Source organism: Sus scrofa, chromosome 6 (assembly GCF_000003025.6).
Source record: "Sus scrofa isolate TJ Tabasco breed Duroc chromosome 6, Sscrofa11.1, whole genome shotgun sequence".
Taxonomy (NCBI): domain Eukaryota; kingdom Metazoa; phylum Chordata; class Mammalia; order Artiodactyla; family Suidae; genus Sus; species Sus scrofa.
The window spans coordinates 53,728,412-53,755,905 of NC_010448.4; the positions used below are offsets into that span (position 1 = coordinate 53,728,412).

A 27,494-nucleotide genomic window follows, 5' to 3' on the forward strand; every position below is an offset into this window, starting at 1 on the left:
AGGGGGTTGTGGGGAGTATAATCAGCTCTTGGATATTGATTGGTTGGTGGAGAGATAATTAGGAGTCAACATTGAGCTTTTCATTCCAACCAGTCTGCTGCTCTACATTCCTGTGGGCACGTGCAGGTAACTTCTCGGCTTCCTGGACGGAGCGGAACCCACTCACTGCCGGTCGCGGGCGCCATCTTGCGGCTGAATTCTGCTAAGACAGCGCCTCGGGCGATGGGGATTGTTTGCTTTGGGCTGGGGGACTCAGCATCTGAAAAGGAGTTGATTTCAGGTGTATTCGTGGGCAGTTATCTCCAGATCAGTGGGGGAATATGGGTGCCCTTCCTGCCAGTAGTTTCCAAACTTTTCTGACCCTGATGCACTGTCAGAAAAAATTTCACATCAACAGCATTTCACCAAATAGCAGCCATGATGTTTTGTTTTTTTAATTTTCTCTATTCCTTTTTTCCTTTTTTTTTTTTTTTTAGGGCCTCACCTGCGGCAAATGGAAGTTCCTGGGCCCAGGGTTTGAATCTGAGCCACAGCTGCAGGGCTGTGTATCAAACCCACACCTGTGCAGCCACTGGAGCTGCTGTAGTTGGATCCTTAACCTGCTGTGCCACAGAGGGACTCCTACTCCATTCTTTTTTTTTTTTTTTTTTTTTTTTTTTACAGCCACACTAGTGGCACATGGAAGTTTCCTGGCTGGGGGTTCAACAGAAGCTACAGCTGCCAGCCTACACCACAACCACAGCAACACCAGATCTGAGCTGCCTCCAAAACCTCTGCCTTTTGCAGCTTGCGGCAATGCCAGATCCTCAGCCCAGTGAGCAAGGCCAGGGATGGAACCCACATCCTCATGGATACTAGTTGGGTTCTTAACCTGCTGAGACATAATGGGAACTCCAGATTTGGGTAGATTTTGACAGGGCTTATGGCACGACTCAAGGACAGTTACATTATCCATGGTGTCCTTTCTCTCCCAAACCCACCACCATCCTCTATCCTTCCTGGCACTTCCCATCCCCCTTTGAAGTCAGGCAAGGTCACATGACCTGCTTTGGCCAATAAATGTGAGTGGAAGTGATCCAGGCAGGAGCTTTAGGAGTCCTTGCAGCTTTGCCATGTCCTCTCTTTCCCAGAGAGAAGGGGATGGACGACCCTCCAGAGAGAGGCTGTTGCACTGGCCTGGGCCACAAGCATGAGGGGGAGCAGGCTCCTTAGCAGACCCAAAACAGAGCAGGACCGCCAGTGAGTAATGAACCTCCGTCTCCTCACGCCGCTGGGATTCTGGGGTTGCTTGTTACTGCGGCATAACCCAGCCTATCCTGACTGACACAGTCCCCAGCTCTCAGTACAGCCTGAAATATGGAAGTCTCAAAAAAATGAGTGAACAAATGAATGAACAGCAGAGAAGAGGGACAGTGTCATAAATTATCCCCTGGGCCAGAGATAAAGGAAACAGACCTGTCGCAAGCTCCCTCTCTCGAACATACAGTTGTGACCAGGCCGGGGTCAGTGTCAGTCTCTGACCTTTATTTCCTCTGGTCCCAGCTCCTGCTGACCCTGACACCTTTGCCCCCATTCTTCCCGCACTGGTCAGTAGTGGGGACTCTTGAGGAGGACAAGGAATGAGGAACTTCAGAGAGAGGGCCCCGAGAGGTGAGGAGAGCCTGGGAGACCGAGGTGAGAAGAGGGAATTCAAAGCGGGGGAGGCCAAACAGGAGGCTGGGCGGTAATCAGACAGGTCAGAGCAGAGGGCGAGACAGACATGGAGGCAAGACAGAAGGACCTGCATGGGAAACCGAGCAAACAGGGTGGGAAAGGAGTGCTGGAAACAGGAGACAGAGGAAGGAGAGCTGATGGAAACAGATCCAGAGACACGGTGAAGGGGAGACGGAGATGGGCAGGAGCGGGGTCCCCAGGACTGGGTGAGCAGGATGGAGAGTCCTGGGGGAAACTGGGAGGCAGAGACACAGAGAAGGCCCTGTAAGTCACCAGGGGTAGGGTGAGGGCTGGGTGCCCCTAGTAATTGCTCCGGGAGTCTTTGCTGGTGGTGGAGCCCTGGCCGGTGCTAGAGGCTGGGCCAGTGCTTGAGACCTGGCCTCTGCTGAACCCGAGGCCTCCGCTTGATTCGGACCCAGGGCCTCTGCTCTCCAGGCCGCCAAAGCTCTCGTGGCCCCTGCTGGACTCCAAGTAGCCAGTGGACCCCAGGTAGCTACTTGAGCTGGGGGATCTGAAGGTCACACGCCCCCCAGTCGAGCTCCGGCTGGACGCCAGTGCCCCGGTGGCACTGGTGGAGCCATAGGTCATGCGGCCCGCACTGGAGCTGGGCTCCCCGAAGGTGACGTGGCCGACATTGGAGCTGGGGGCGCGGCCTCCGCCGGCCACCAGGATGCCGCTAGTCCTGTGGCTCATGATGGACCCCGGGATGGCGCTGGGGCTCTTGGGCAGCAGGCGGGTGCTGGAGCTGGCCTTCTGGGAGAAGGTGATGCTTGGGGTGCTGTCCACCTTCTTAACGGCCTCGGCCAACTCCTTGAGGTGCTGCTCCCGCGCCTGCTCCTGGACCTTCAGCTGTGGGGGAGGCCGGTCAGGGCCCCCGAGGCCGCCGAGCTCCCCCCACCCCGCGCCGCCCCTTCTCACCGACTTCACCACTTGGCTCAGTAGCTCCTCCTTGCTCAGCGGATAGTCGTCTCTGGCCTCAAAGCCCGGGGGCTCTTCCCTAAAGTGGGGGGAAGGCAGGCCCCGACTGTATTCTCCATCCTCTGAAGGCCGATGGCTCCTCATAGCTCGGCCCAGAGACCCCCCCCAACTGGGCCCTGGGCAGCCCCGAGCGCCCTGCCCCCTTTCTCCTTCTGCTTCCCGAAGAGCACCCAGTCCATCTTCTCCCCCCGCCCCAGCCACCCCCACTCTCCAGTCTCTGAGAGAACCCCCCATGTGTCCCCCCGTCCCCGTGGGATCTCCATCCCCACCCCCACTCTCCTGCCCTCTGACTCACAGATTGTCAGGGGGCAGAGGCAGGACCACCTTCTTGAGAAGCTCCTCGGGGCTCTGGCCCAGCACCATGAGGGCAGCGCTAGGCAAGCTGGTGAAGGGGTAGCTCTGGAGGAAGGAGAAGCCAGTGGTCCCCGCACACCCACCTCCGAGCCTCGGCTCCCTGCCCCCCTCCACGCCCTCTGCACCCGGACCTGGGTTTCCAGGAAGGCATGCACCATCAAGAGCTCCACCAGCCGCTTCTCGATGAGGCCCAGGAAGAGGCCTATGTCCCGGTCTCTCATCTGGGTCTTGACCCCAAGGAGGTCATTGATGAGTGTGCTGTCACACTGGGCCCTGGTGAAGAGGCGCTGGATGGCTGGGGTCAGAGGGGACAGGCGGTCACCGATCCGGTGTCCCCTGGAGGCCCTCCCTCTCTTCCCCCTCAAGTCCCTGCTGCCTGGGCCGCGGGGACCGCAGGCGAAGCTCAAAGATGGAAAGGGACATGCCAGCGATCAGATGTCCGGCGGTGAGAGGGCATCGCTGGGGCCCTGCCCGGGGCTCGGGACCACAGGAGGCCAGAAGGGAGGGAGGTCAGAGGGAAACGTGAGAAGGGCACCGCCACACGGAAAGATGTCTTCACCCGGCGCAGTTAGAAGCACCCAACTTCTAACCAACCCCGCGAGTCCGCAGCCCAGGGTGTCTCCCCCACAGAAACACGCATAGGCGCCCCAAGGGCGCCGAGGCTGCGTTCCTGACCCGCTGTCACAACGGCCCGTGCGTGGCTCCCTTGCACCTAGTGAACTGGTTTTTGTGACTGAAATAAGAAGGCGCCCATGACTCTGACGAAACCCTGCAGCCAACGGGAGTTCCCAGGTGGCACAGCGGGTTAAGGATTGGCATTGTCCCTGCTGTGGCTCCAGTCTCCGCTGTGATGAGGATTTGATCCCTGGCCCTGGAACTTCCACACATCAGGGTCATGGCCAAAGACCTGCATCCACCACAGCCTCATCACACACCCCTGCCTCCTCCACCTGAGCTCTGGGCTCACATGCAGTTTCCTCCCATGGTCCCTCCCAAAACATCCCACAGCAGTGCTCACACCGAGCTCACCGAGCTCAGGGCCACAGGGGCTTCTTCTCCCAGGTCCGCACGTCACCCTCACCATGCCAGACCCTGTGTGCCTCACCCACCCCAGGGTTTATCAGCCAAGACCTTCTGTGCTCTGTCCCCTCCTCTCCATCCTCAGCCCCCTCCCCCCCACCCCACTCTCTCCTGCTCACAGACCAACCATGGCTCCCCAGCACCCCCAGGAAAAAGCTCCAGTGCCCCCGCCTGGCATCTCTTGAACTCCCACCCCGCACCCTGACATCCCCCTCCACACAGAAAGCCTACGGTCCTCAAATGCACTTCCAAGCCTTGGCCCCACCTGCTGGGAGCCTTCCCCGTCCCGTTTTTCAGTTAAATACTTATTCTTCGAAATCCACCTGAAGCATCGCTGCTCCCAGGAGACCCTCCTTTTCCTGCGACTCCAGCAGAGCCAGATGCACGGGCACAGGGCCCGGTGCTCAGCAGGGCCCCACATTTGGTCTGATGCTCTGTTACTGCCACTTGAAGTCCTTGCCGGTTTTTAAACGAGGGGCCCCACAAATTCAGTCTGCACTGGGCCCCCCAAATTATGGTCCTGCATCCCGCGTTAAGGCACCCTCTTGCTTCTGAAGGGCCCAGGGTGTCCTCCACCCCAGCCCCTGGGTTACAAGTACCCAGTGCCCATATCTGTCTCCTCCCACCCCCTCCCTGCCGGGCCCTCATCACCTAGCACAGCGCTTGGCATCACAGTGCCTGAGACAAAGGGAAAGAAGGCCTGCTGGTTCTGACTGTGCAGCACGAGGTGGCTGCCTGCTCGCTCCCTGTTACCACCCCCACCTCTGTCTCTCTCCACCCATCATCCCATTAATTCTCATGACAACCCTACGAAGTGCACTCTGCCAGCCCACTTCCGGAAGGGCTTCCACGGAGGAAACCACACGCCAAGGTTCACAATAGTGGAGCTGGGATTCAAAGCCAGGGCAGCCTGACTCTCGAGCACTCTGCATGAGGAGGATGGGTGATGGATGGATAGGGGAAAAACCGACAAGGCAGTGCACAAGGCGGTCCGTATAATGCCTCCACATGGCCCGCCTTGGGCTGGCTCTGCGACTGCTCATCGCATCCTTCCAGAAGAGGAAGCCGAGCGGCTGCTCACCGGTCTTGAGCGCCTCCAGCTGCCCGCGAAAGTCCTGGAAGCGGGCCTCCAGGTTCTCGGCCTCCGTGTGCACTTCGTCCACGCGCTGCTGCAACTCAGTCCGCTGCTGCTCCTGCTGAGCGCGCCGGTCCTCCTCGCTGCGGCGCCGGCTCACCAAGGCCTCCTGCATCTGCCATCGATCGGGGCGCCACACTGGGCCCAGCTCCGGAGGGGGCGTGAAGGAGGAGACGTGGAGGGGGCAATCTGCGTGGAGCTGGGGAGGGTGCGGTCCCGCTCACCTCTTTGATCTCCTCCTGCAGGTGCTCCAGCTCCGAGTTCTGCTCATTGATGAAGTTGAACTCCGCGAAGTTCCGCTCCTCCACTGCCGGGCGGGAAAGGCAGGGGCCAAAGAGACAGGGACACGCAGACAGAGCGACACACGGAGACAGGCTCAGGAAGGATAGAGAAAGAGATATGGAGAAAGACAAAGACACAAAGAGAGCCAGAGATGGAAAGAGAGCCAGAGAAAGACACAGAGCGAGAGCAAGAGCGATAGAAAGTCACAGAAATACCGGGAGAGACACAGAGAAGAGAGAAGTGAGGGAGAGGACATGGTAGAGAGAACAGACGACGCGGAAGATTTGCAAAGTGACCGGCAGGCGGGCCCGGGCAAGCAGGGAGGCAGAGGAGGGAGGAACAGGGAAGGGGAGACGCAGGCGGGAGGTGGCAAGGCAGACACGCCAGGGAAATTCGACAGAAAGAAAACGCCAGAGACACACTCGAGTGAGGACAGAGAGATGCAGACGTGGAGACAAGGTGCAGAAGGAAGGGGTCAGAAGGCCGGGGCGGGGTGCGGGGTGCGAGAGAAGGGCGGGGCAGAGGCAGGGCGGAAAGTGAGAGGCGCGCAGGGCCCATCTCGACTCCCGGTGCCCTGAGTCAAGGGTGAAGCGGAGGCCCTGGGTGACTGTGACAGCGCCCAGTCTGCATTGGACTTCGGGAGGCTGGGGGCACGCGCCTGGGCCTCCCTGCCCTCGCCCCCACCCCCGCCCCCTCCCAGGTCCGCACACTCCAGGTATTTCTCCACCATCAGGTCGGGGTCACTCTCCCCGGTCAGCTGGTACAGTTTATTCAGGGCGTCCTCGTAGCGCAGCACCAGCTTCTCCTGGGAGGTCTTGCGGAGGCCTTCGGCCACCTCCCGGGCTGCGGGAAGAGGGCACAGTGGTGTGGCTGGCGGCCACCAGGGCCGAGGGACCCCAGTGGGGAGGGAGAGGCACCTGAGCCACACAGACCCCGCCCCTCCAGCCCCGCCCCCTGGCTGGCCCCGCCCCGCCCGCGGCCCAGCCAATGGGTGACACGCCCAGGCCTCACCTCGTTGCTCACGCTTCGCCAGGATGGCGGGATCCGGCTGCCGATCGTCGTTCTTGAGCTTGAGGAAGCGGTGAAGCTGCTCCAAGTGCGCTACCTGCCGCTGCAAGATCTGCACCTCCGTTTCATTCTGGGCCACCTCCTTCTCTGCCCTCTCCCGCAGCATGCTTATCTTATTCTTCGCCTCCTCCCTGGGAGGGATAGGGGGTTAGACCGGTGTTGGGGAGACTGGAGGTTCGATTTGGGGTCACCCTGGGGCGGGGTTTGGAGGGTGGATGCGGCAGGATCAGCCTGAGGTCCCAGGAATAGGTGACGTTAGCCTGAGGTTGGAGGGAGGATGGGGCAGGGTCAGTCTGGGGTCACAGGGATAGGACAGAATCGGGTTGCAGTCACCTTGAGGTCACAAAAGGCATAAAATTGTCTAGGTTCCGAGGTGGGTCAGAATGGGGTTGTGGGGCAGAGTCAGGGAGGGGGGGATGCTAAGCCGTGTACAGGACTAATGTTCCCACCCGCCCATAGAGGGGACACTGCTCCAGTGCGACGGTGGAACAGGAGGTGGGATGGTGATGATGGCACAGTTAAGAGATTATACTCAAGCTGCAAAAGGTGATTAGGGAACTGTGCTGGAGTTTGGGGGTAGTGTGGTTGGAAAGACAAGGGACTTGGACCATTCAGGGCCTCACCTGGGACAGGTAGGTGACATCACCAGCACTTGAGCATCACACCCCATTAGGATATTGGGGACACCCGAGAACCCCCCCTTCTAAGACTTCCCTGGCCTACCTGGCTAAAGATGGACCTTTTAAGCTTTTAAATGTAATGCAGCCAAGTAAACTCAGGGTGCCCCAAGCCTACTTCACAGGTCACAGGATCAAAGGTCGGAGGGTCATTAAGTTGGGAGAACAGCAGACCAGTCTCCTCAGGTCCCTGCCCGTGGACATTCTAATTCCCACCTCCACACATATGCCAACCTTGGTTGCCTCTGCTCAGAACACTAGCTTCCTGCTCTACTGAAATTCCTTTGAGGCTTACTCGGGCCCATCCCCCTTGGTGGGAGCCTCCCCTGGCACCCACCAGCCCCAGCCCCCAGTGACCTCTCTAGCTTCTGGTGGCAGCCTCCCAGGGATTGGGACTCTCTTTTTTTTTTTTTTTTTTTTTTTTTTTTTTGCCATTTTAGGGCTGCACCTGCAGCATATGGAGGTGCACAGGCTAGGGGTCAAATCAGAGCTGTAGCTGCCAGCCTGCACCACAGCCACAGCAACGCTGGATCTGAGCCATGTCTGTGACCTACATCACAGCTCACAGCAACGCCAGATCCCTGACCCACTGAGGAGGCCAGGGATTGAACCCACATCCTCTTGGATGCTAGCTGGATTCACTTGTGCTGTGCCATGACGGAACACCCCACTTTTTTTTTTTTTTTTTGTGCTTGGGCTCCAGGCCAACAAGGGGCAGGACAGGGAAGAGAGAGCCCAACTTCCTGGGAGGCAGGCCCTGCTGGGGGTGCTCTAGAAGAGCATACTGTGAGTCCCCACAGCTGCCCAGGAGATAGGTACTATGATTTTTGCCATGTTACAGTGGAGGAACCTGAGGTGACTTGCCCAGGTCATCCAGCAAGGAAGCACTGGAGGAGTTCCCCTTGTGGCTCAGTGGAAACAAACCCAACTAGTATCCATGAGGATGTGGGTTTGATCCCTGGCCTTGCTCAGTGGGTTAAAGAATCCAGCGTTGCCATGAGCTGTGGTGTAGGTCACAAACGAGGCTCAGATCTGGTATGGCTGTGGCTGTGCTGTAGGCCAGCAGCTGCAGCTCTGATTCGACCTCTAGTCTGGGCGCCTCCATGTGCTGCAGGTGCGGCCCTAAAATGCAAAAAAAAAAAAAAAAAAAAAAAAAAAGATTTGTAGGTAAACAGGAAGGAAACTAGTGGTTGCCTGGGGTTGGGGAAGTGGGGAAGAGAGAATGACAGCTTAGTGCGTACAGGTTTCCTTCTGGGGTGATGAAAATAGATGTGATGATAGCACAGCATTATGCATGTACTAAACACACTTTAAAATGGTGAATTCTATGTGCATTTTAATTAATTAATTAATTTTTTTTTTTTTTTGCTTTTTTTTAAATGGCTGCATCCTCAGCATATGGAAGTTCCCAGGCTAGGGGTCAAATCAGAGCTATAGCTGCTGGCCTACACCACAGCCACAGCAACACCAGATCCGAGCTGCATCTTTGACTTACACTGAAGCTCACAGGCGTGCCAGATCCTTAACCCACTGAGCAAGGCCAGGGATGGAAGCTGCATCCTCATGGATACTAGTCAGATTCTTAACCTGCTGAGCCACAACGGGAACTTCCCCATGTGCATTTTAACTCAAAGGAAGGAAGGGAGTGGGGGAGGGAAGGAAGGAGGGAAGGAAAAAAGGGAGACAATAAAAGAGAAAATGTAAGAAAGAAGAAAAAATGAAAAAAGAAATGAAAGAAAAAAGAAAATTAAAGAGAGAAAATGAAAGAAAAAGGAGAAAGTGAATGTGAATAAAAGAGAAAATGAAAGGAAAAAGGAAGAGAAAATGAAAGAAAAAGGAGAAAGTGAATGTGAATAAAAGAGAAAATGAAAGGAAAAAGAGAAAGTGAATGAAAGAGAAAATGAAAGAAAGAAAAAATGGAGGAAAGAAAATGAAGGAAAGAAAAATGAAAGAAAAAAGCAGAAAATGAAAGGAAGGAAGAGAGAAAATGAAAGAAAAATGAAAAAGTGAATGTGAATAAAAGAGATGAAAGAAAAAAGAGAATGTGAATGAAAGAGAAAATGAAAGAAATAAAAGTGAAAGAAAAAAAGAAAATGAAAGGAATAAAGAAAGAAAATGAAAGAAAAAATTCATTAAAACTAAAACAAGAAAACGAAAGAAAAAAGAACGTGAATAAAAGAGAAAAATACAGAAAGTGAAAGAAATAAAAGTGAAAGAAAAAAGAGAAAGTGAATAAAAGAGAAAATAAAAGAAAGGAAGAAAGAAAGAAAAGAAGGGAAAATAAAAGACAGGAAGGAAAGAAGGACAGACCATAGAAGCCACACGGTGGATCTGAGCTATAACTGATGTCACAAGGAGTCACCAACCCTGAGTTAGCAGAAGTCACATGGTAGAAACAAGATACCCAGCAGAGGGTAAGAAACCCCTTGGAGCGAAAGAACGAGGCTGAAGGTGGGAATGAAGCAGAGCTGGGGTAGGGGGAGCAGGGAGCCCGTGAGAGCCCAGAGGAAGCTTCCTGCGTTCCTGGCCCCCGGCTCCGCGCCCTCGCGTCTCTATCCCTCTGCGCTCCTTGTCCTTAACAGACTACGGCCAAAGAGGTTAATTCATACACCCAAGGAGAGGGACCTTGCCTGAGGAGCTGGAAGATCAGTGGAGGGGGGAGAGAAGGGGGCCCCTTATGGAAAAAAAAAAAAAAAAAAAGGTAGGTTTTGAGGATCTATTTCTTGAGTTCACAGCCCTCCTTTTCTTTCTTTTTTTGTCTTTTTGCCTTTTCTAGGGCCGCTTCCTGCGGCATACGGAGGTTCCCAGGCTAGGGGTCTAATCCGAGCTGTAGCCACCGGCCTACACCAGAACCACAGCAATGCAGGATCCGAGCCGTGTCTGCAACCTACACCACAGCACATGGCAACACCAGATCCTTAACCCACTGAGTGAGGCCAGGGATCGAACCTGCAACCTCATGGTTCCTAGTCAGATTCGTTAACCACTGAGCCAAGATGGGAACTCCTGAGGATCTATTTCTTGAGTTCACAGCCCTCCTTCCTTAAGGAAAGGCCTTTACTGCGTGACCTGGGCTGCCTCCCGGACCCTACCTGACGGTGTAGGCAGAGGTGGAGGAGACCATGAGGGCGCTGACCGCATGCCGCAGGTGCTGGATCTCCTGCCAGGAGAACAAAACAGATACCCCTTCTGACACCGTGGTCGCCGGAGGGCTTTCCTTTAGGCCCTGAGGTTCCCCAAGAAGGAGAGGGGCTCCGTGCCTTTGAAATGTGTTCCTTCCTAACAAGCAGCAACCCTTGAAAGGGATTTTCAAGAGGTACCCAGTGAACGGAGAGCCAGACTGATGAGCAGGAATGCAGTGAAAGCCCAACCCCGAATATTCCTGAGAGCACCAAGCTGATTTGTGGCAGGCATCAGAAATGTGGGTGAATTTCATAAACGGTGACCACACTGCTTTGTTTTCTGGTTCTACTGAAGTGTCTTTGAAGAGTAATGGGTAAAAGAGTTCTTTCAGGAGCAGGAAGGGAGGAAATGATATATATATTTTTTTACAGGTATATAATGTGTATATGTGTATTAATGTATATGCAGCTATACGTACATACACATACCTATATTATGTGTGTATATTATATGTGTATATATTATATGTGTATAATATGCACATAATATACAGATACACATGTGTGTAAAAATATGCACACACACACACACACACACACACATATGCTTTTGCAACAAGAAACCTGGGATGGATAACCAGGAACTCCGCGGGCTGAATGAGAATGAAGTGAAAGAGATGGCGAGGAAATATATTTCTCTAGGACATGTTTTGGAATAGTTTTAATTTGGGAACCCTGTTACTGGTTTACATATTCATAAAGAAAATGAAATCAACAAGGATATGGGAGAGAACTATTCCCTCCCCTATTCTTTTTTTTTTTTTTTTTGTCTTTCTAGGGCCACACCCGAGGCATATGGAGGTTCCCAGGCTAGGGGTCTAATCGGAGCTGCAGCTGCCAGCCTACGCCACAGTCACAGCCATGTGGGATCTGAGCCATGTCTGCCACCTACACCACAGCTAACGGCAACGCCAGATCCTTCACCCACTGAGCGAGGCCAGGGATCAAACCCGCGTCCTCATGGATACTAGTCAGGTCCATAACCCGCTGAGCCACAATAGGAACGCCATGCAAACAAATCTTAAACTCTCCGGTTCGGGGGCGGTTAATACAGCTGCAGCAACCGTGAACCTCCTGTGCGTTGTATAGGACTGAACAAATGAGTACACATGTCAGCGTTGCTGGGAACCAGGATTCCCACTGTGGCGAAGTGAAAGGCAAAGGGCAAAGTTCAGGAAGGAGCCAGTGATGCTGGATTGGAATTCAGAGGTGCCAACATGAACTCCTGATTTTAAAATGTCTGTAGCGGGGGAGTTCCCTGGTGGCTCAGAGCTTAAGGACTTGGCATTGTCACTGCTGTGGCTTGAGTTTGGTCCCTGGCCCAGGAACTTCCCAGAGCCAGGGGCGTGGCCAAAAATAAAGTAAGGAAGTGCTCAAAAAAAGAGGATGGGCTTGTCAAAAGGACACGGAAGCTAGTTGAGGGGGCTCCCAGAGCCAAATCTGGGACGATTTGAACACCTTAAGGAATGATGACGGCCATGGATTATAACCCCTTAGAATAAAGTCAGAATACATGAATGCTTGCTGCAAACACATAAATAGACGGGAGAATGAGAAGCTCTTCCTTAAGTCAAGTACCATCTTATAAATAAAGATGAAATGACAGAGGTAGAGAAAAAAAAATCACTGTTTGGCAGCCATTACAGTAATAATTATTCAGGCAAGAAACATTAAAGAGGAGTTCCCATTGTGGCTCAGTGGAAACAAATCCAACTAGTATCCATGAGGACATGGGTTCGATCCCTGGCCTTGCTCAGTGGGTTAAGGATCCGGCGTTGCCGTGGGCTGTGGTGTAGGTCGCAGACGTGGCTCCGATCCTGTGTTGCTGTGGCTGTGGTGTAGGCCAGTGGCTATGGCTTCAATTTGATCCCTAGCCTGGTAACTTCCATATGCCAAGGGTGCGGCCCTAAAAAGAGCAAAAAAAAAAAAAAAAAGAATCATTAAAGATGCCGGAATAATTGAGTGAAAATGTGTCAGGGGACAGGATATTTTATACAGTTTCCCAGAATCTCCCTAGACTTATCCATTACAAAGAAGAAAAACTCTACATTGGAGAAACCTGGCTAACCAAGCCATCAAGGTCAACGTCATTGGCTACAGGACAAACTGACAGTCTGTGCCTCCTGATGCAATGCCCTCAAAGGACATGATACCACCTCTGGGATATTCTGCCAAAAGGGCACGGCTTGGATCTCATCGTAAAGAAAGACCAGAGAAGCCCACATGGAGAGATGTCCTGCAGCACAAGTGGCCGGTCAAAGTCACAGAGATGAAGACAGATGGCCCACGCCAGCGGAACAGCGCCAAGACAAACAAAAGCAATGTGAGATCCTGGCCTGGAGCCTGGAGCAGGGTAATTAAGTCAGCGCTCAAAGACGTCACTGGGACGATGGTGATATTTAAATACGGGCTGCGTGGGGTTCCAGTCCCAGACGTGGGTGCGGGCACTGTGTTTATGTAAGAAAATGGTCTCGGGCTTAGGAAATAGACATTGAAATTCTTAAGAGCGTGATGTCTACGTCATGGCTCTCGAATGGTTCAGCCAGCATGATACATTATTTTCAGTAGAAAGAATTACACATAGAGACAGAGACAGAGTGAATCTGGCAAATTATCAATCCTGATGAAGGGTATACCGTTCTTTGTACTATTCTTGCACCTTTTCTGCAAATTTGAAATGATTTCAAAGTCAAACTTAAAGAGAGCCGGGGGGTGGGGTGGGGGGGGTGGAAGAGGAAGGAGGGAGGTGGCAGGGAAGGAAGGGACGGTTCTCTAAGGACTTTAAAGGTGATTGAGAGCCCATGGAATGGAAATGGTTCTGCGGGCTCCTTGGTTGCCCTGGGTGATAACACTCAAAGTGACAACTCTGCTTTCTGCACATCTAAATGAGGCTGCTTTGTGGGGAGGCGCCCTGGAACATTTTCTGGGTCTCCCTCTGGACCAAAGTAAACCAATGGATCTGGGCGATTCTGCACTTGAGGCCCGGGTGTCAGAGGAGGCAGGGGGGCCTCTTGTCTCCTCTCCTCCACCCCCGCTGGACCAAAGCGTCCTGGGCTCCGGGGCCACTGACCTTCTGCAGCTTGTGGTCCACATTCAGATAGCGGTTCCTCTCAATCCGCAGGAGATCCAGCTCCTCCCGCAAGGTCGCATTTCGGACCAGCTGGATGTCAAAGCGACAGGTGACCTGAGGGATGTGGGAGAACGCCAAGAGCCTGTCTGAGGCCCGCCTCCCTCCTCCACATGCAGCCCAGGAGGGGGCACTTGTCAGCTACGGGGCCCATCCCTGAGGTGGGGACCCTGAGAGCATCATCTCCTTCCCCAAGGACCCCGGCATCAGTCTCTGTTCCCTGGGGACCCTCCCTCCTCCCAGGATCTTGTCTTCTGACCCCCATCAGGGAGCCAGTGTTTCAGGCTGGCCCACATCCAGGAATCTGGTCCACTGTTTCCAAAACTTGACCCCCAAACCCCAGATTTCCCCCAAGCCCCAGAGTTCCAGCTTAGACACAGCCAAGCGGCTGCCCCTCACCCTGTCCAACTGGTCTTCTAGAATTTTGATCCTTTGCCGGACTTTGACCTTCTGACTCAGGACACATCCTGGAGCCTTGACGTCCTGACTGTGGGCAAAGATCCGGGTCTCCCACTCCTGGATCTGGAGGAAAGGGGATGGTGCCTGTTTGTTGGCTGCAAGTGGGAGAGGCTGAGGGAGCGAGGGAGATGAGTGGGAGGGTGAAGGACTGGCTGATGTCTTTGGTCTTTGTGGCCCCCTGGCCACCTTCTCGGACCCTCTTCTGGGGTCCAATCTTCCACATGGACCTGGCTTCTAACCAAAAGGAGCTGCCCTGCCAACCATATGCCCCAGGTTTAGACAAATCCTTTCGATATGGGCTTGTGACCCAAGCTGAGCCAGCCTGGATCCTGCCCTGGTGGGCTCAGATCGCTGCTGTGGCACAGGTTCGACCCCTGGGCCCCGGAACTTGCACATGCTGTAGGCACAGACAAAAATGGTGATAATAATGATAAGAGGAAATTTTAAAATTCGAGGGAGACCTGTTAACATTGATCAGACACCACATGAACTTGGAGCTCAAGGTAATTCCCAGGTGTGACATGAGATGGTGCTACATTCCTTTTTCAGGATGTCACAGCTTCCTGAAACTTTTTAGCAGTGGCTGCAGTGAAAATCAAATACCCCCAAATGGTACCATTGGGGGAAATCGTACAAGGAACTGTACAACTGGGTAAAGTGTACAAGGAGTCTCTCTGTATTACGTCTTCCAACTGGATGTGACTCTACAATTATCCCAGTAAAATTTTCAATTAAAAAAAAAAGTACAGAGTTTCCATCGCGGCTGGTGGTTAAGGAACCTGACTAGGATCCATGAGGACTCAGGTTCAATCCCTGGCCTTGCTCAGTGGGTTAAGGATCCAGCATTGTCCTGAGCTGTGGTGTAGGTCACAGATGTGGCTTGGATCCCTAGGTGCTGTGGTTTCTGGGTTGTTAGGATGCAAACACTTATGGGTTGTTTGGTCCAAACTACTACAACAGAGATGTTAGTGCAATACAGCACCTCCTCGGACAACCCTTGAGAGGTGGTGGTTACATTTTCAGGAATTGCGTGAGCTAAGTTATTGGTAGCTTGAAATTGACCCATTATATTAGTTTTCCATTTCTGCAGAAAAATGAGTCATCCTTCAGTAACTACAGGGGATTGGTTCCAGGACTCCCCTCCGATACCAAAATCCAAAGATGCCCAAGTCCCTTCTATAAAATGCCCTAGTATGTGCACAAAACCCGTGCACAACCTTCTGGAAACTTTCCATCATCTCTAAATAAAAACAGTGTATGTGCTATGCAAGTAGTTGCTGGCCGCACAAATTCAAATTTTGCTTTTTGGAACTTTCTGGAATTTAAAACTATTTTTTGATGAGTTCCTGCTGTGGCATAGTGGGTTAAGAATCTGATTGCATCCTGCTGTATAGCACAGGAAACTATATCTAATCACATCATGGAACATGATGGAGGATCATGTGAGAAAAAAGAATGTGTGTGTGTGTGTGTGTGTGTGTGTGTGTGTGTGTGTGTGTGTGTGTGTGTATGGCCGGGTCACTTTGCTGTACAGCAGAAATCGACCCAACATTGTAAATCAAGTATAGTAAAAAATTTTTTTTCATCTGACTGCAGTGGGTTGGGTCGATGTGGAGGTGTGTGTTAGATCCCAGCCCGGTGCAGTAGGTTAAAGGATCCTGCATTGCTGCAGCTGCCGTGTGGGTGAGAGCTGTGGCTCAGATTCCATCCCTAGCCTGGGAACTTCCATTTCTATGGTGGGTGTGGCCATAAACATAAGAATTAAAAAATTTTTTTTGATCCTTGGTTGGTTAAATCCATAGATACAGAGCCCAGAGACATGGAGGGCCAATGACACCAATTTAGCGGCTTAAAACAACACTCATTGATTGTCTTGAAGTCTCTGTGGATCAGGAAGGTGGCATAACTCAGCTGGATCTTCTGCTCATGGTTCATAAAGTTGCCATCAAGGTGTCAGCTGGGGGGCTGAGATCTCCCTGGAGACTCATCACATGGTTGTTGGCAGAATTCCCAGGCCAGGGGTCAAACCCATGCTGCAGCAGGAACAAAGCCAGGTCCTTAACCTGCTGAGCCACCAGGGAACTCCCACAAGGGACCATCCTTGAACCACCACCCAGGTCAAGAACTCGAATCCTGACAGTGTTACAGATGTCCCCTTCTCATCACGGACCATCTTCCCCTCCATAGAGGGACCACCCTCCTGCTTGTGTCAGCTCCCACTGCTGCCGCAGCAAAATACAACAAATGTACTGCCTTCAAACAAAGCAAATGTATTATCTTACAGTTCTGGAGGTCCGAAGTCGGAAATCCTTCTCCCAGGGTTAAAATCAAGGGGTCAGCCAGGCGGCATTTCTCCTAGACGCTCCAGGGAGAATTCATTCCTTGTCTTTCCCAGTTTCTAGAGGTTGAATTCCTTGGCTTGCGGCCACCCCAGCCTCTGTGCTGCTGTTTTACCCGCACTCTGCATAATCACATCATCTTCCCTGACTGTGACCTTCCCGCCTCTCTCCTGTAAGTATCCTTGTGAGTACACTGAGCCCGTTCAGGTCATCCAGGAGAGCCTACCCATCTCAAAATCTGCACTCACACCTGCAAAGTCTCTCTCTTTCTCTCTCTCTCTCTCTTTTTTTTTTAATTTAATTTTATTTAATTAATTAATTTATTTATTTGGTCTTTTTGCCATTTCTCGAGCTGCTCCCTCAGCACATGGAGGTTCCCAGGCTAGGGATCTAATCAGAGCTGTAGCCACTGGCATACACCAGGGCCACAGCAATGTGGGATCCGAGCCGCGTCTGCAACCTACACCACAGCTCACGGCAATGCCAGATGTTAACCCACTGAGCAAGGGCAGGGATCGAACCCACAACCTTATGGTTCCTAGTCGGATTCGTTAACCACTGGGCCACGACAGGAACTCCTCTCTCTCTCTCTCTTTTTTTTTTTTTTTTTTTGTCTTTTTAGGGCCCACACCTGTGGCATATGGAAGTTCCCAGGCTAGGGTCTGAATTGGAGCTGTGGCTGCCAGCCTACACCTGGCCTTTTCCAGCTTCTAGAAACTGCCTGCATTCCTTGGTTTATGGGTCTTCTTGGCCAGCAATGACCAGATGATTCTTTCTCATGCTGCATCACTCCAATGCCACTGTCCTCTCTTCTTCTCTGATTCTGACTGACTTGCCTCCCTCTTTCACCTTTGTAGATGCTTGCTGTGAACTGGTACAAGTCCAAGGGCTCTTTGTTTTCCATCTCTGATGTGATTCAGACAATAAGAGTAAGCATTTAGAAACTACTCTTGGGTGCTGCTGATTCACGTGGCAAGTCACACAAGACGCAGCCTTACAAAAGCATCAGTAAGTAACAGACGAGAAGTTTTCAAAGTTGTCCTTCAACATATATTGCTAGGCTAACTCTACATTTTGCTCTGCGAGAAAATGTGTATTCTGCCTTCTCATTCTCGGATATTTTCGCTAGGTATAGAATTCTAAGGTGACAGATGTGTAAGTTGACGTTATAATGTCACTCACAGTCTTCTGATTTCCAGTGTTTCTTTTGAGAAATCAGCTCTCAGTCTAACTGTGACTCCTTTGAAAGTAATGTGTTTTAAACATTTTCTGACTGCTTTTGTATTTGGAAACGTCCATATGTCCTGTATAAGTGTGGTTTTTTTATTTATCCTGTTTTGGACTCTAAGGCATCTTAAATCTGTGGATTAATTATTTAATTAGTTCTGGAAAGTTCACATGTTATCCTGCCACATGTTATCTCTGTCCCGTTCCTTTTCTGTTCTTCTGAAACTTTTTTTTATTAGACACCCATTAAACCTTCTCACTAGATCTGCAATTTTCTTAACCACCCATCCATATTTCCCATCTTTTTGTCTCTCTGTGCAAGGGTCTAGGGGATTTCTTTTGAACAAAATTATTATTTTTTCCTTTTTATGGCTGCACCTGCAGCATATGGAGGTTCCCAGGCTAGGAGTCAAATCAGAACTGCAGCTGCCAGCCTATGCCACAGTCAAAGCAATGGAAACACAGGTCCAGAGTGGTATCTGCAACCTACACCACAGCTGTGACACCAGTTCCTTAACCCACTGATTGAGGCCAGGGAATCAAACTCAAATCCACTTGCATACTAGTTGGATTCTTAACCCACTGAGCCACAACGGGAACCCCTTGAACAAGTTCTTTCTTCAGCTTTTATTTGGCTGATTGTCCATCTCCCCAGTAGAATGTAAATTACATGAGAGCAGACCCTTGTCTGTTCTGCTCACTACTGTGTCCTCAGCACCTAGAACTGTATCTGGCACTTAGAAGGCACTCAGCAAATATCTGTCGAATGAATGAATATCACTAGACAACTACATCCTTTCTCGACCTCATTGAGAGTTTTCAGAGCTCCATTCTGAGGACTGCACTTGACCTACAATTCCCCATAATCAAACTTTTTAGGGCAAAGGAATCCATGGGGACACAATGATAAAAATCATCCCACTTGGACCTATCTCTAGTGAGTTCCCATGAGAGACCAAAGAAAACCACCTCCAGCAGCCAACACCCACTAAGCCACAGTACTACCATAAAATAGCCACCATTTGGACATGTTTGAATCAGAGAGAATTCAGCTTCCAAAAGGCAGCTCAGTATGATTCGGAGAGCAAAACAAATGGGCTGCTTGAAAGCCACATGTACTAACACTATAGAACCTGTAACAGACAGAAAAATGCCCCCAGCCTCCTGTTGAGATGTTCACAACCAGAACACTGGATCTTGTGACTATGTCACTTGAAGTGGCAAAAAAGGACTCCGCTGAGGTGATAAAGGATCTTGAGATGGGGAGATTATCCTGGATCGTCTGGGTGAGCCCTATGTGATAACAAAAGTCCTTATACGTGAAAGAGGGAGGCAGGTCAGTCAGAATCAGAGAAGAAGAGAGGACAGTGGCATTCAAGTGATGCAGCATGAGAAAGATTCATCTGGCTATTGCTGGCTAAGAAGATCAAGAAAGGAGCCATAAACCAAGGAATGCAGGTGGCTTCTAGAAGCTGGAAAAGGCCAGGAAATGGACTCTCCTCCAAAGCCCCCTGGGAACAAGGCCTGCTGACACCTTAATTTTAGCCCAATGAAACCCATTTTGGACTTCTGTCCTCCAGCACTGCAGGATAATTCATTTGTATTATTTTAAGCCATGGAGTTTGTGATAATTTGTTATGCACAATAGCAAACTAATACAGACCACCAGGATAACTAACTTGCAAACACCCATTTGTGATCCAGTAGTGCACAAGAAATCTGGTCTAGGCAACTTTTAAAAATGAAGAGTAGAATAGAAGGAGTTCCCATTGCAGCTCAGCAGTAAAGAACCTGACTAGTATCCATGAGGATGCTGGTTCAATCCCTGGCCTCACTCAGTGGGTTAAGGATCTGCTGTGGCTGTGGCTGTGGTGTAGGTCAGCAGCTGCAGCTCCGATTGGACTCCAAGCCTGGGAACTTGTATATGCCATTGTTCAGGTTCTAAAAAAAACAAAAACAAAACAAAACAAAAAAGAGTAGAATAGAAAACAGAATGGTTCAGGAGTTCCCGTCGTGGCGCAGTGGTTAACGAATCCGACTAGGAACCATGAGGTTGCGGGTTTGGTCCCTGCCCTTGCTCAGTGGGTTGGCGATCCGGCGTTGCCGTGAGCTGTGGTGGATCCCGCGTTGCTGTGGCTCTGGTGTAGGCCAGTGGCTACAGCTCCAATTCAACTCCTAGCCTGGGAACCTCCATATGCCGTGGGAGCGGCCCAAGAAATAGCAACAACAACAACAACAACAACAAAAGACAAAAGACAAAAAGACAAAAAAAAAAAAAAAAAAAAAAAAAAGAAAACAGAATGGTTCAGCAAAGTAGCAGGATATAAGATTAACATTCAGAAGTCAGTTGCATTTCTGTATACCAGCAATGAAATATTAGAAAAGGAATACAAAAATACGATACCTTTTAAAATTGCACCTCACAAAATCAAATACCTCGGAATACACCTGACCAAGGAGGTAAAGGACCTATATGCCGAGAACTATAAAACTTTAATCAAAGAAATCAAAGAAGATGTAAAGAAATGGAAAGATATTCCATGTTCCTGGATTGGGAAAATCAATATTGTAAAAATGGCCATACTACCCAAAGCAATCTACAGATTCAATACAATCCCTATCAAATTACCCATGACATTTTTCACAGAACTAGAACAAACAATCCAAACATTTATATGGAACAAGAAAAGACCCAGAGTCGCCAAAGCAATCCTGAGAAACAAAAACCAAGCAGGAGGCATAACTCTCCCAGACTTCAAGAAATACTACAAAGCCAGGGAGTTCCCATCGTGGCGCAGTGGTTAGCGAATCCGACTAGGAACCATGAGGTTGCGGGTTCGATCCCTGCCCTTGCTCAGTGGGTTAACCATCCGGCATTGCCGTGAGCTGTGGTGTAGGTTGCAGACGCGGCTCAGATCCCGCGTTGCTGTGGCTCTGGTGTAGGCAGGTGGCTACAGCTCCGATTCGACCCCTAACCTGGGAACCTCCATATGCCGTGGGAGCAGCCCAAAGAAATAGCAAAAAGACCAAAAAAAAAAAAAAAAAAAAAAAAAGAAATACTACAAAGCCACAGTCATCAAAACAGTGTGGTACGGGTATCAAATGGAACAGAATAGAGAATCCGGAAATAAACCCTGACACCTATGGTCAATTAATCTTTGACAAGGGAGGCAAGAACATAAAATGGGAAAAAGAAAGTCTATTCAGCAAGCATTGCTGGGAAACCTGGACAGCTGCATGCAAAGCAATGAAACTAGAACACACCCTCACACCATGCACAAAAATAAACTCAAAATGGCTGAAAGACTTAAATAGATGACAGGACACCATCAAACTCCTAGAAGAAAACATAGGCAAAACACTCTCTGACATCAACATCATGAATATTTTCTCAGGTCAGTCTCCCAAAGCAATAGAAATTAGAGCAAAAATAAACCCATGGAACCTCATCAAACTGAAAAGCTTTTGCACAGCAAAGGAAACCAAAAAGAAAACAAAAAGACAACTTACAGAATGGGAGAAAACAGTTTCAAATGATGCAACTGACAAGGGCTTAATCTCTAGAATATATAAACAACTTATACAACCCAACAGCAAAAAAACCAATCAATCAATGGAAAAATGGGCAAAAGACCTGAATAGACATTTCTCCAAAGAAGATATACAGATGGCCAACAAACACATGAAAAAATGCTCAACATCGCTGATTATAAGAGAAATGCAAATCAAAACTACCATGAGATATCACCTCACACCAGTCAGAATAGCCATCATTAATAAATCCACAAATAACAAGTGCTGGAGGGGCTGTGGAGAAAAGGGAACCCTCCTGCACTGTTGGTGGGAATGTAAACTGGTACAGCCACTATGGAGAACAGTTTGGAGATACCTTAGAAATCTATACATAGAACTTCCATATGACTCCGCAATCCCACTTTTGGGCATCTATCCAGACAAAACTCTACTTAAAAGAGGCACGTGCACCCGCATGTTCATTGCAGCACTATTCACAATAGCCAGGACATGGAAACAACCCAAATGTCCATCGACAGATGATTGGATTCGGAAGATGTGGTATATATACACAATGGAATACTACTCAGCCATAAAAAAGAATGACATAATGCCATTTGCAGCAACATGGATGGAACTAGAGAATCTCATACTGAGTGAAATGAGCCAGAAAGACAAAGACAAATACCATATGATATCACTTATAACTGGAATCTAATATCCAGCACAAATGAACATCTCCTCAGAAAAGAAAATCATGGACTTGGAGAAGAGAATTGTGGCGCCTGATGGGAGGGGGAGGGAGTGGGAGGGATCGGGAGCTTGGGTTTATCAGACACAACTTAGAATAGATTTACAAGGAGATCCTGCTGAATAGCATTGAGAACTTTGTCTAGATACTCATGTTGCAACAGAAGAAAGGGTGGGGGAAAAATGTAATTGTAATGTATACATGTAAGGATAACCTGACCCCCTTGCTGTACAGTGGGAAAATAAAAAAAATTATAAAAAAAAAAGAAAATAGAAGGAAATAAGGATAAGAACAATAAAATCTCTCTTTTAATTGTCCAAATCAAAAAAAAGAAAAAAGAAAAAAAAAAGAAAACAGAACGGATCCCGCATAGAAAAAAGTATTCTTTGGGGAAACTTTCATTTCAGAATATGTGTGTGTGTGTTTCCATCCACAGGCGTCTGCATGTGAACCATGAGACAGTGAGGCGCAGCCCCAAACATTGACAAGAACAGGGGCGTAGAAAAGTCACATTGTTTCCAAGGTCAAATAACAAGGTCTTGAAGCAAATGGGATGGAAAACCTGTGGCGATTCAGCTGCATTAGCCACATCCTCTTTTGGCAGGTGAAGAAAATAGGGCCGAGAGCGGTGAAGACTTGCTCATGGCCACACAGCTCTGATGTGGCAAGACCAGGATTCTAATGCAGGGCTCGCTCACTCCAGAAGGTGACTCTTTCCCCCTTACGGCCTTTTTGTTTTTGTCTTTTGGCTTCTTGGCAGCATATGGAGGTTTCCAGGCTAGGGGTCCAATCGGAGCCGTAGCCACCGGCCCACACCACAGCTGCAGCAACACGGGGATTCAAGCTGCATCTGCGATCTACAGCAACGGCAAACGCTGGATCCTTAACCCACTGAGTGAGGCCTGAGATCAAACCAGCATCCTCATGGATGCTAGTCAGGTTCGTTAACCGCTGAGGCACGACGGGAACTCCTTGACCGCTTTTTTGAATGTGTGGGACGGTAATAAGCATTCAATACTCATAATCCTACCACAGCTTGACCACAATGCCCCCAGGTGGGTGCTTTCAATAAGCCCATTTTTCAGATGAGAAAGCAAAGGCTCAAAGAGGTTATGACCCTGGCCCCCAAGTAGGAGCCACAGAGTCTGGTCTCAGAACCCACCTCCCTGTCCAGGGCTCTGGTCTGCTCTTGCAGCTCCTTGACCTCAGCCTGCACTTGGACCCGGCACTTGAGCAGGTGACCCATGTTCTCCAGCCTCTCGCTGTCCCGCAGCCGCTTGACCTGGCTCTGGGCAATGCTGATCTGCACCTGCAACTTGTCCCGCACCCCCTCCAGGCGCTGGATTTCCCCGCTGCCCAGACAGGGAAGTGGAGGGAAGGCAGGAAAGGGGCAGAGCTCAGCATCACTAACGTCCTGACATTCTGGGCCTGCCCTTTGGCCACAGCCCCGGGAACCCAGCCCCCAGCCTCATTAACAGCCCATCCCCAGCTCTAGGGACCCAGGCGCCTGGCTCACAGTTGCTTGTTGATGCGCTGGTGGACTTCCTTGCTGTAGGCTCGCCTTTCACCCTCCATCACTTTGCATTGCCGCTGCAGTCTGCTCAGCTCCCAATCCACTGAGGCAGGACGAAGCCAGGGACTCAGGAGGAACCCAGCTCCCAGGCCCTTCCTCCCCAGGACCTAGGAATTTTGGCTCTGCAACGAAACTGCAGGCTCAGTTGCCAGCACCATTCTAGGGCTGCATCTCAGTTTCTGTATCCCCAGGCTTCCTCACCCCTTCATACTCCCTGCACTGCAAGCTGACTTCCCCATTTTTTCCCTAAAACCACTCCTGCCGCAGATGGTTGCATACAACTGTCTCCCCACTAGAGGGCACTCCTGGAGGCCTCACAGTCCTCAGGGACCAAAGCACCAACCTGGCACTTGGGAAAGCTGAGGACAGGAGCCTAGGCCCCCAGAGGCACCACTCTCCTTCCCTCCCTTCCTTTCTGCCCCAACACCCACCCAGCAGTGCTAATTCCCACCCTCCTGCCTCCTCATCCTCAGCCCATCCCCTAGGTTCAGGCCTCATTCTCTCTCCCTGAACCATCATTACCCCCTCCTCCTCTTCAACCTGCCGGCCTTTCCTCACAGCCACAGAAGCCCTAGACCCAGGACTCACCCTGGACAAAGTCCCAGCTCCCCAGCCTGGTGTTCGAGGCCCCACAAACCCAATCCTACCCACCGCTCCAGGCTCTCCACCATTTCCCCATCTCCCAGCCGTTCTCAACCAGGAGCAATTCTACCCCCTAAGGACATTTGGCCATGTCTGGAGACATTTTTGACTGTGCAGGCATGGATTGCGGGTGCTTCTGGTGTGCAGCAGGGGGGGGGGCGGGGGCGCAGGGATGCACCTAGTACCCTCCAATGCCCAGGACGCCCCCACCCATAGCAAAGAACGTTCTGACCCCAGGTGTCAACGGTGTGGAGGCGGAAGAACCTTGCTTTGGTCACATGCTGTTCTTTCTGCTCACTCTTCCCTTCCTTCTCCTGGTGGAAATTCCTGGGAGCAGTTCTGGGCCCCACTCAAACGTCTCCTCCTACAGGAAGTCTTCCTGGCCATCCCACTCCCCAGGCTTGGGCTACTATCTGCTCCCCGCCTCCACAGGGCTGTCCTGAAAAGCCTCCCCATCCACGGGGCCCCAGCTGCACAGGACCTGAAACAGGACAAACTGAGGGAAAGAATGAATCAAGAATGTACGAATTACCCATTCCCTCCAAGAAGGCCTCGCTTCCATCTTCGGAGCGGGTGCTCCCAGCAGAGAGTCCCAAAGGCATCTTGGCCAAAGAGGACCCCTTCAGGAGGCGAGCAGGAGAGGGCTAGGAGGGTGGGTGATGAAAGGCAAAAGGCTAGGAACTGATCCCAGAACCAGCTCTGGCCTCTCTTTGGGTCGCAATCCCTCCAGCGGGTTGGAGGGGGCATCTCTCAGGCCTCTTGCCATGCCCCTCCCGACCTCCCACCTCTCACACTCTCTGTCTTGCGTCGCGGCTCTGATTCTGGCGCGGGGGACAGGTCCTCTAGGCTCTCGGTATCTCTGATGGGGGCGGTTTGGGGAGGCGGCTCACAGAGGAAGGAGAACCACCCCACCCCCGTCGGCTGAGGGGAGCGAGGCCGGTCCCTACCTGCCGGAGTGCTGGACCTGTCCTGGGTACTCCAAGCTCAGTGTTGTGGTCTGGTTACTGGGGAGATAAGAGACCAATGAGGCCTGGGGACAGCAGCCGGGGAGGGACCAAGGCCACAGAAGAAAGCCGTGGGAGGGGCGGCTGGGGAGGAGGGGCTAGGAGGCCGCGAGGAGACCTGCGGGGAGCTCGGGTGCTGTGAACAGATGTGCTAGGGGAGCCCAGCAAGCGGCGGGACTGGAGGGCTGAGGGGGCGGGGCTCTAGGCCTTACGAGGGGCGGGGCTGGAGGCCTTGCGAGGGGCGGAGCCGTAGAGGCCTACGATGGGCGGGGCTGGAAGGGCCTCTGAGGCGAGGCCGGCCTGAGGGTGTGGGCTTCAGGGCTTGCGAAGGAAGGGCAGGGCTGGAGGGGCCCAAGAGGGTTGTGGCTGGGGGACCTTGTGAAGGCAGGGACGCAGATACCGGTGCAGGGCGGAGCTTCGGGGCCCTGAGGGAGGGGTGCAAGGATACCTGTAAAGGGCGTGGCTGCGGGCCTTGTGAAGGGTGGGGCTTCGGGGGCTGGTGAGGGGCGTGGTTGGAAGAACACGTGAGGGGCCTGGTGGGAGGGCGCAGGAAGTACGCGGATTCCAGAGCTTGTGGTAGACAGGGCTAACTAGGAGGCACTCAGGCTTGGAAAGCTTGGGGGAGGTCCTGATGGTCTGTTGGGGTCGTCAGGGGCGCGATGTGTGTTTCCGGGAGGGGATATCTGAGCCAAAGGAGTCTGTGGAGGCGGGGCTGGGAGGGAAACGTCTGGAAGGTTTTGGAGCTGGGCCAAGGTGTTTCGGGATGGGGCGCGAGAGATGCGCGTCTTCAGATGATTAAGATCACGTTATTTTGAGGATTCATTAGCAAGGTGGCGGTGCCGATGCTGGGAGTTGCTAGGGGAAGGAGCGCTCACCACTGCCTCAGGTCCTCGAAGCGGCGCACTACGCATGCGCGGCCAACGGCCTCGGGAAAGGCAGCCAAAACCCCTCAACCACTTAAGAGGTCCGCGCACTGAGAGGCGGAAGTGGGCGGGGTCTAGGGCGCTCTGTGTTGTCCCGCTTTCCGGCCCCGCCCTGTGGTCACGCCCCCTCGCGCCACAGGGCACGCCCCCTTGACGGCAGGCTGCTGCCCACGTGGGCCTCCTCCAAGCGGGAGGGCAGTGGGCGCAGCTCCCTGCAGGCTGGGTGTGTCTGACGCCTGCGGTTTCCTGTGGGAGGAAGCGACCCGCTGGCGCTCAGCTCGTGGCCTTGGAGGCCCAGATAGGGGAGATCCCACCACGAGTCCCTTGAGTTTCCCCCCTTCTACAGGATCCTAGCATGGGGGACCCCCGCCTGGAACATCCCCAGGGTACCCAACTCCGGCGCTGATTCCACTCAGGGAACTTGATTCAGAGGTCTAGCCTCCTGTTCTCCACTTCCTCCCGCTCAGATTTTCATTTCCCTAGCCCCTGGTTCCCAGACTCCTCCCAGGACCCAGGTCCAATCCAATTTACCTCCACTCCAGGAAGAGCATGGGATCTCAGGTCTCATGTTTCCTCCAGTGACCCAGACTTTCTAACTTATTCAGGGCCTGAGTTCAGACCCCCAGTCTCTGTTCTTCTCCAAGATGTAAGATGGAACTACTTATCCCCCCCCCATTTTATTTAGTATTTTCATTTTGTACTCCCAACTTTTTAGCCTTGGGCCCAATGGACCCAAGAATTTGCCACTTCCCCAAATCCTAGAGACCTTGATCTCAGGTCTCCCAGTACTGAATCCACTCAGAGCCCCAATGACTAGCATCACAAGCACTTACCACAGTGCTTACTATGTGCCAGTCACTCCTCTAAGAACTGCTCTGTGATGTATTTACTATTATTATACCTATTTTACAGACAGAAACTGAGGCATAGCAAAATTAGTAACTTGCCCCCAAATCACAGTTAATGAGTCAAGCAGCTTTTATTTGAATCTAGCCAGTGTGTCTCTATAGAGTCTGTGCTACAGTGGTACCCAGCTTCCAGGTCTCCCGGGTTACTGGACCGCCCCTCCCTCACACCTTCAAGGAGCCCAGATGACCAGCTGCTTTCGGTCTTCTAGTTGTGGCCCCATCATATACCCAGACATCCCCTCATCCAGTTCCCTTCCCTTGGAGGGACCCAGGATTTTCAGTTCTCCAGCTTTCACTCCACATCAGAACCCCAGGCACCTAGTTCCCTTGTCCTTGCCAACACCCAGGTACACCCAACAGCACCCAAGCCTGCCAAGAGACCCAGGTACATAGTGGTCATCACCTCCCATCCCAGCACAGTAACCCAAGAATAAATAATAATAATATCATTATTATTATAGTTTACATTAAGTCCCTGGTACTGCACTTCTGTTTAAAACCCTCCAATGGTTTCCCACTGCACTTAGAATAAAATCCAAACTCCTCCTCTGGGCTTCAA

At 51.5% G+C, this 27,494-nt stretch overlaps 1 protein-coding gene across 17 annotated transcripts; it reads right to left on the reverse strand.

The window, feature by feature from the left end:
- On the reverse strand, positions 1,504-26,097 carry CCDC114 (coiled-coil domain containing 114). Of its 17 annotated transcripts, none has more exons than XM_005664658.3 (16): positions 25,980-26,097; positions 25,048-25,104; positions 24,633-24,744; positions 23,402-23,501; positions 23,048-23,237; positions 13,996-14,118; positions 13,540-13,653; positions 10,380-10,447; positions 6,554-6,741; positions 6,251-6,385; positions 5,485-5,567; positions 5,207-5,375; positions 3,177-3,340; positions 2,987-3,090; positions 2,632-2,710; positions 1,504-2,562 (listed from the first exon to the last, which is right to left on the reverse strand). In XM_005664658.3, the coding sequence occupies exons 3-16, from the start codon at positions 24,700-24,702 to the stop codon at positions 2,014-2,016; spliced, it is 2,136 nt and encodes a 711-aa protein (XP_005664715.1). In that variant the 5' UTR covers positions 24,703-24,744; positions 25,048-25,104; positions 25,980-26,097; the 3' UTR covers positions 1,504-2,013. The 17 variants fall into 17 exon arrangements, with proteins under 17 accessions (XP_005664715.1, XP_020950319.1, XP_003356040.1 ...); XM_021094660.1 differs by lacking the exon at positions 25,980-26,097 and adding an exon at positions 25,553-25,571; XM_003355992.3 differs by lacking the exon at positions 25,980-26,097 and adding an exon at positions 25,223-25,302.

Excerpts from the sequence above, each read along its gene's own strand:
- CCDC114 (XM_005664658.3), bottom strand. The coding sequence starts at position 24,702 with ATGCCTTTGGGACTCTCTGCTGGGAGCACCCGCTCCGAAGATGGAAGC. Across the intron at positions 14,119-23,047 it reads CCAGAGCCCTGGACAGGGAG|ATCCAGGAGTGGGAGACCCG; the intron begins GTGGGTTCTGAG and ends CCTTTCCTCCAG. Across the intron at positions 5,568-6,250 it reads GGTGGAGAAATACCTGGAGT|TGGAGGAGCGGAACTTCGCG; the intron begins GTGCGGACCTGG and ends CCCGCCCGGCAG.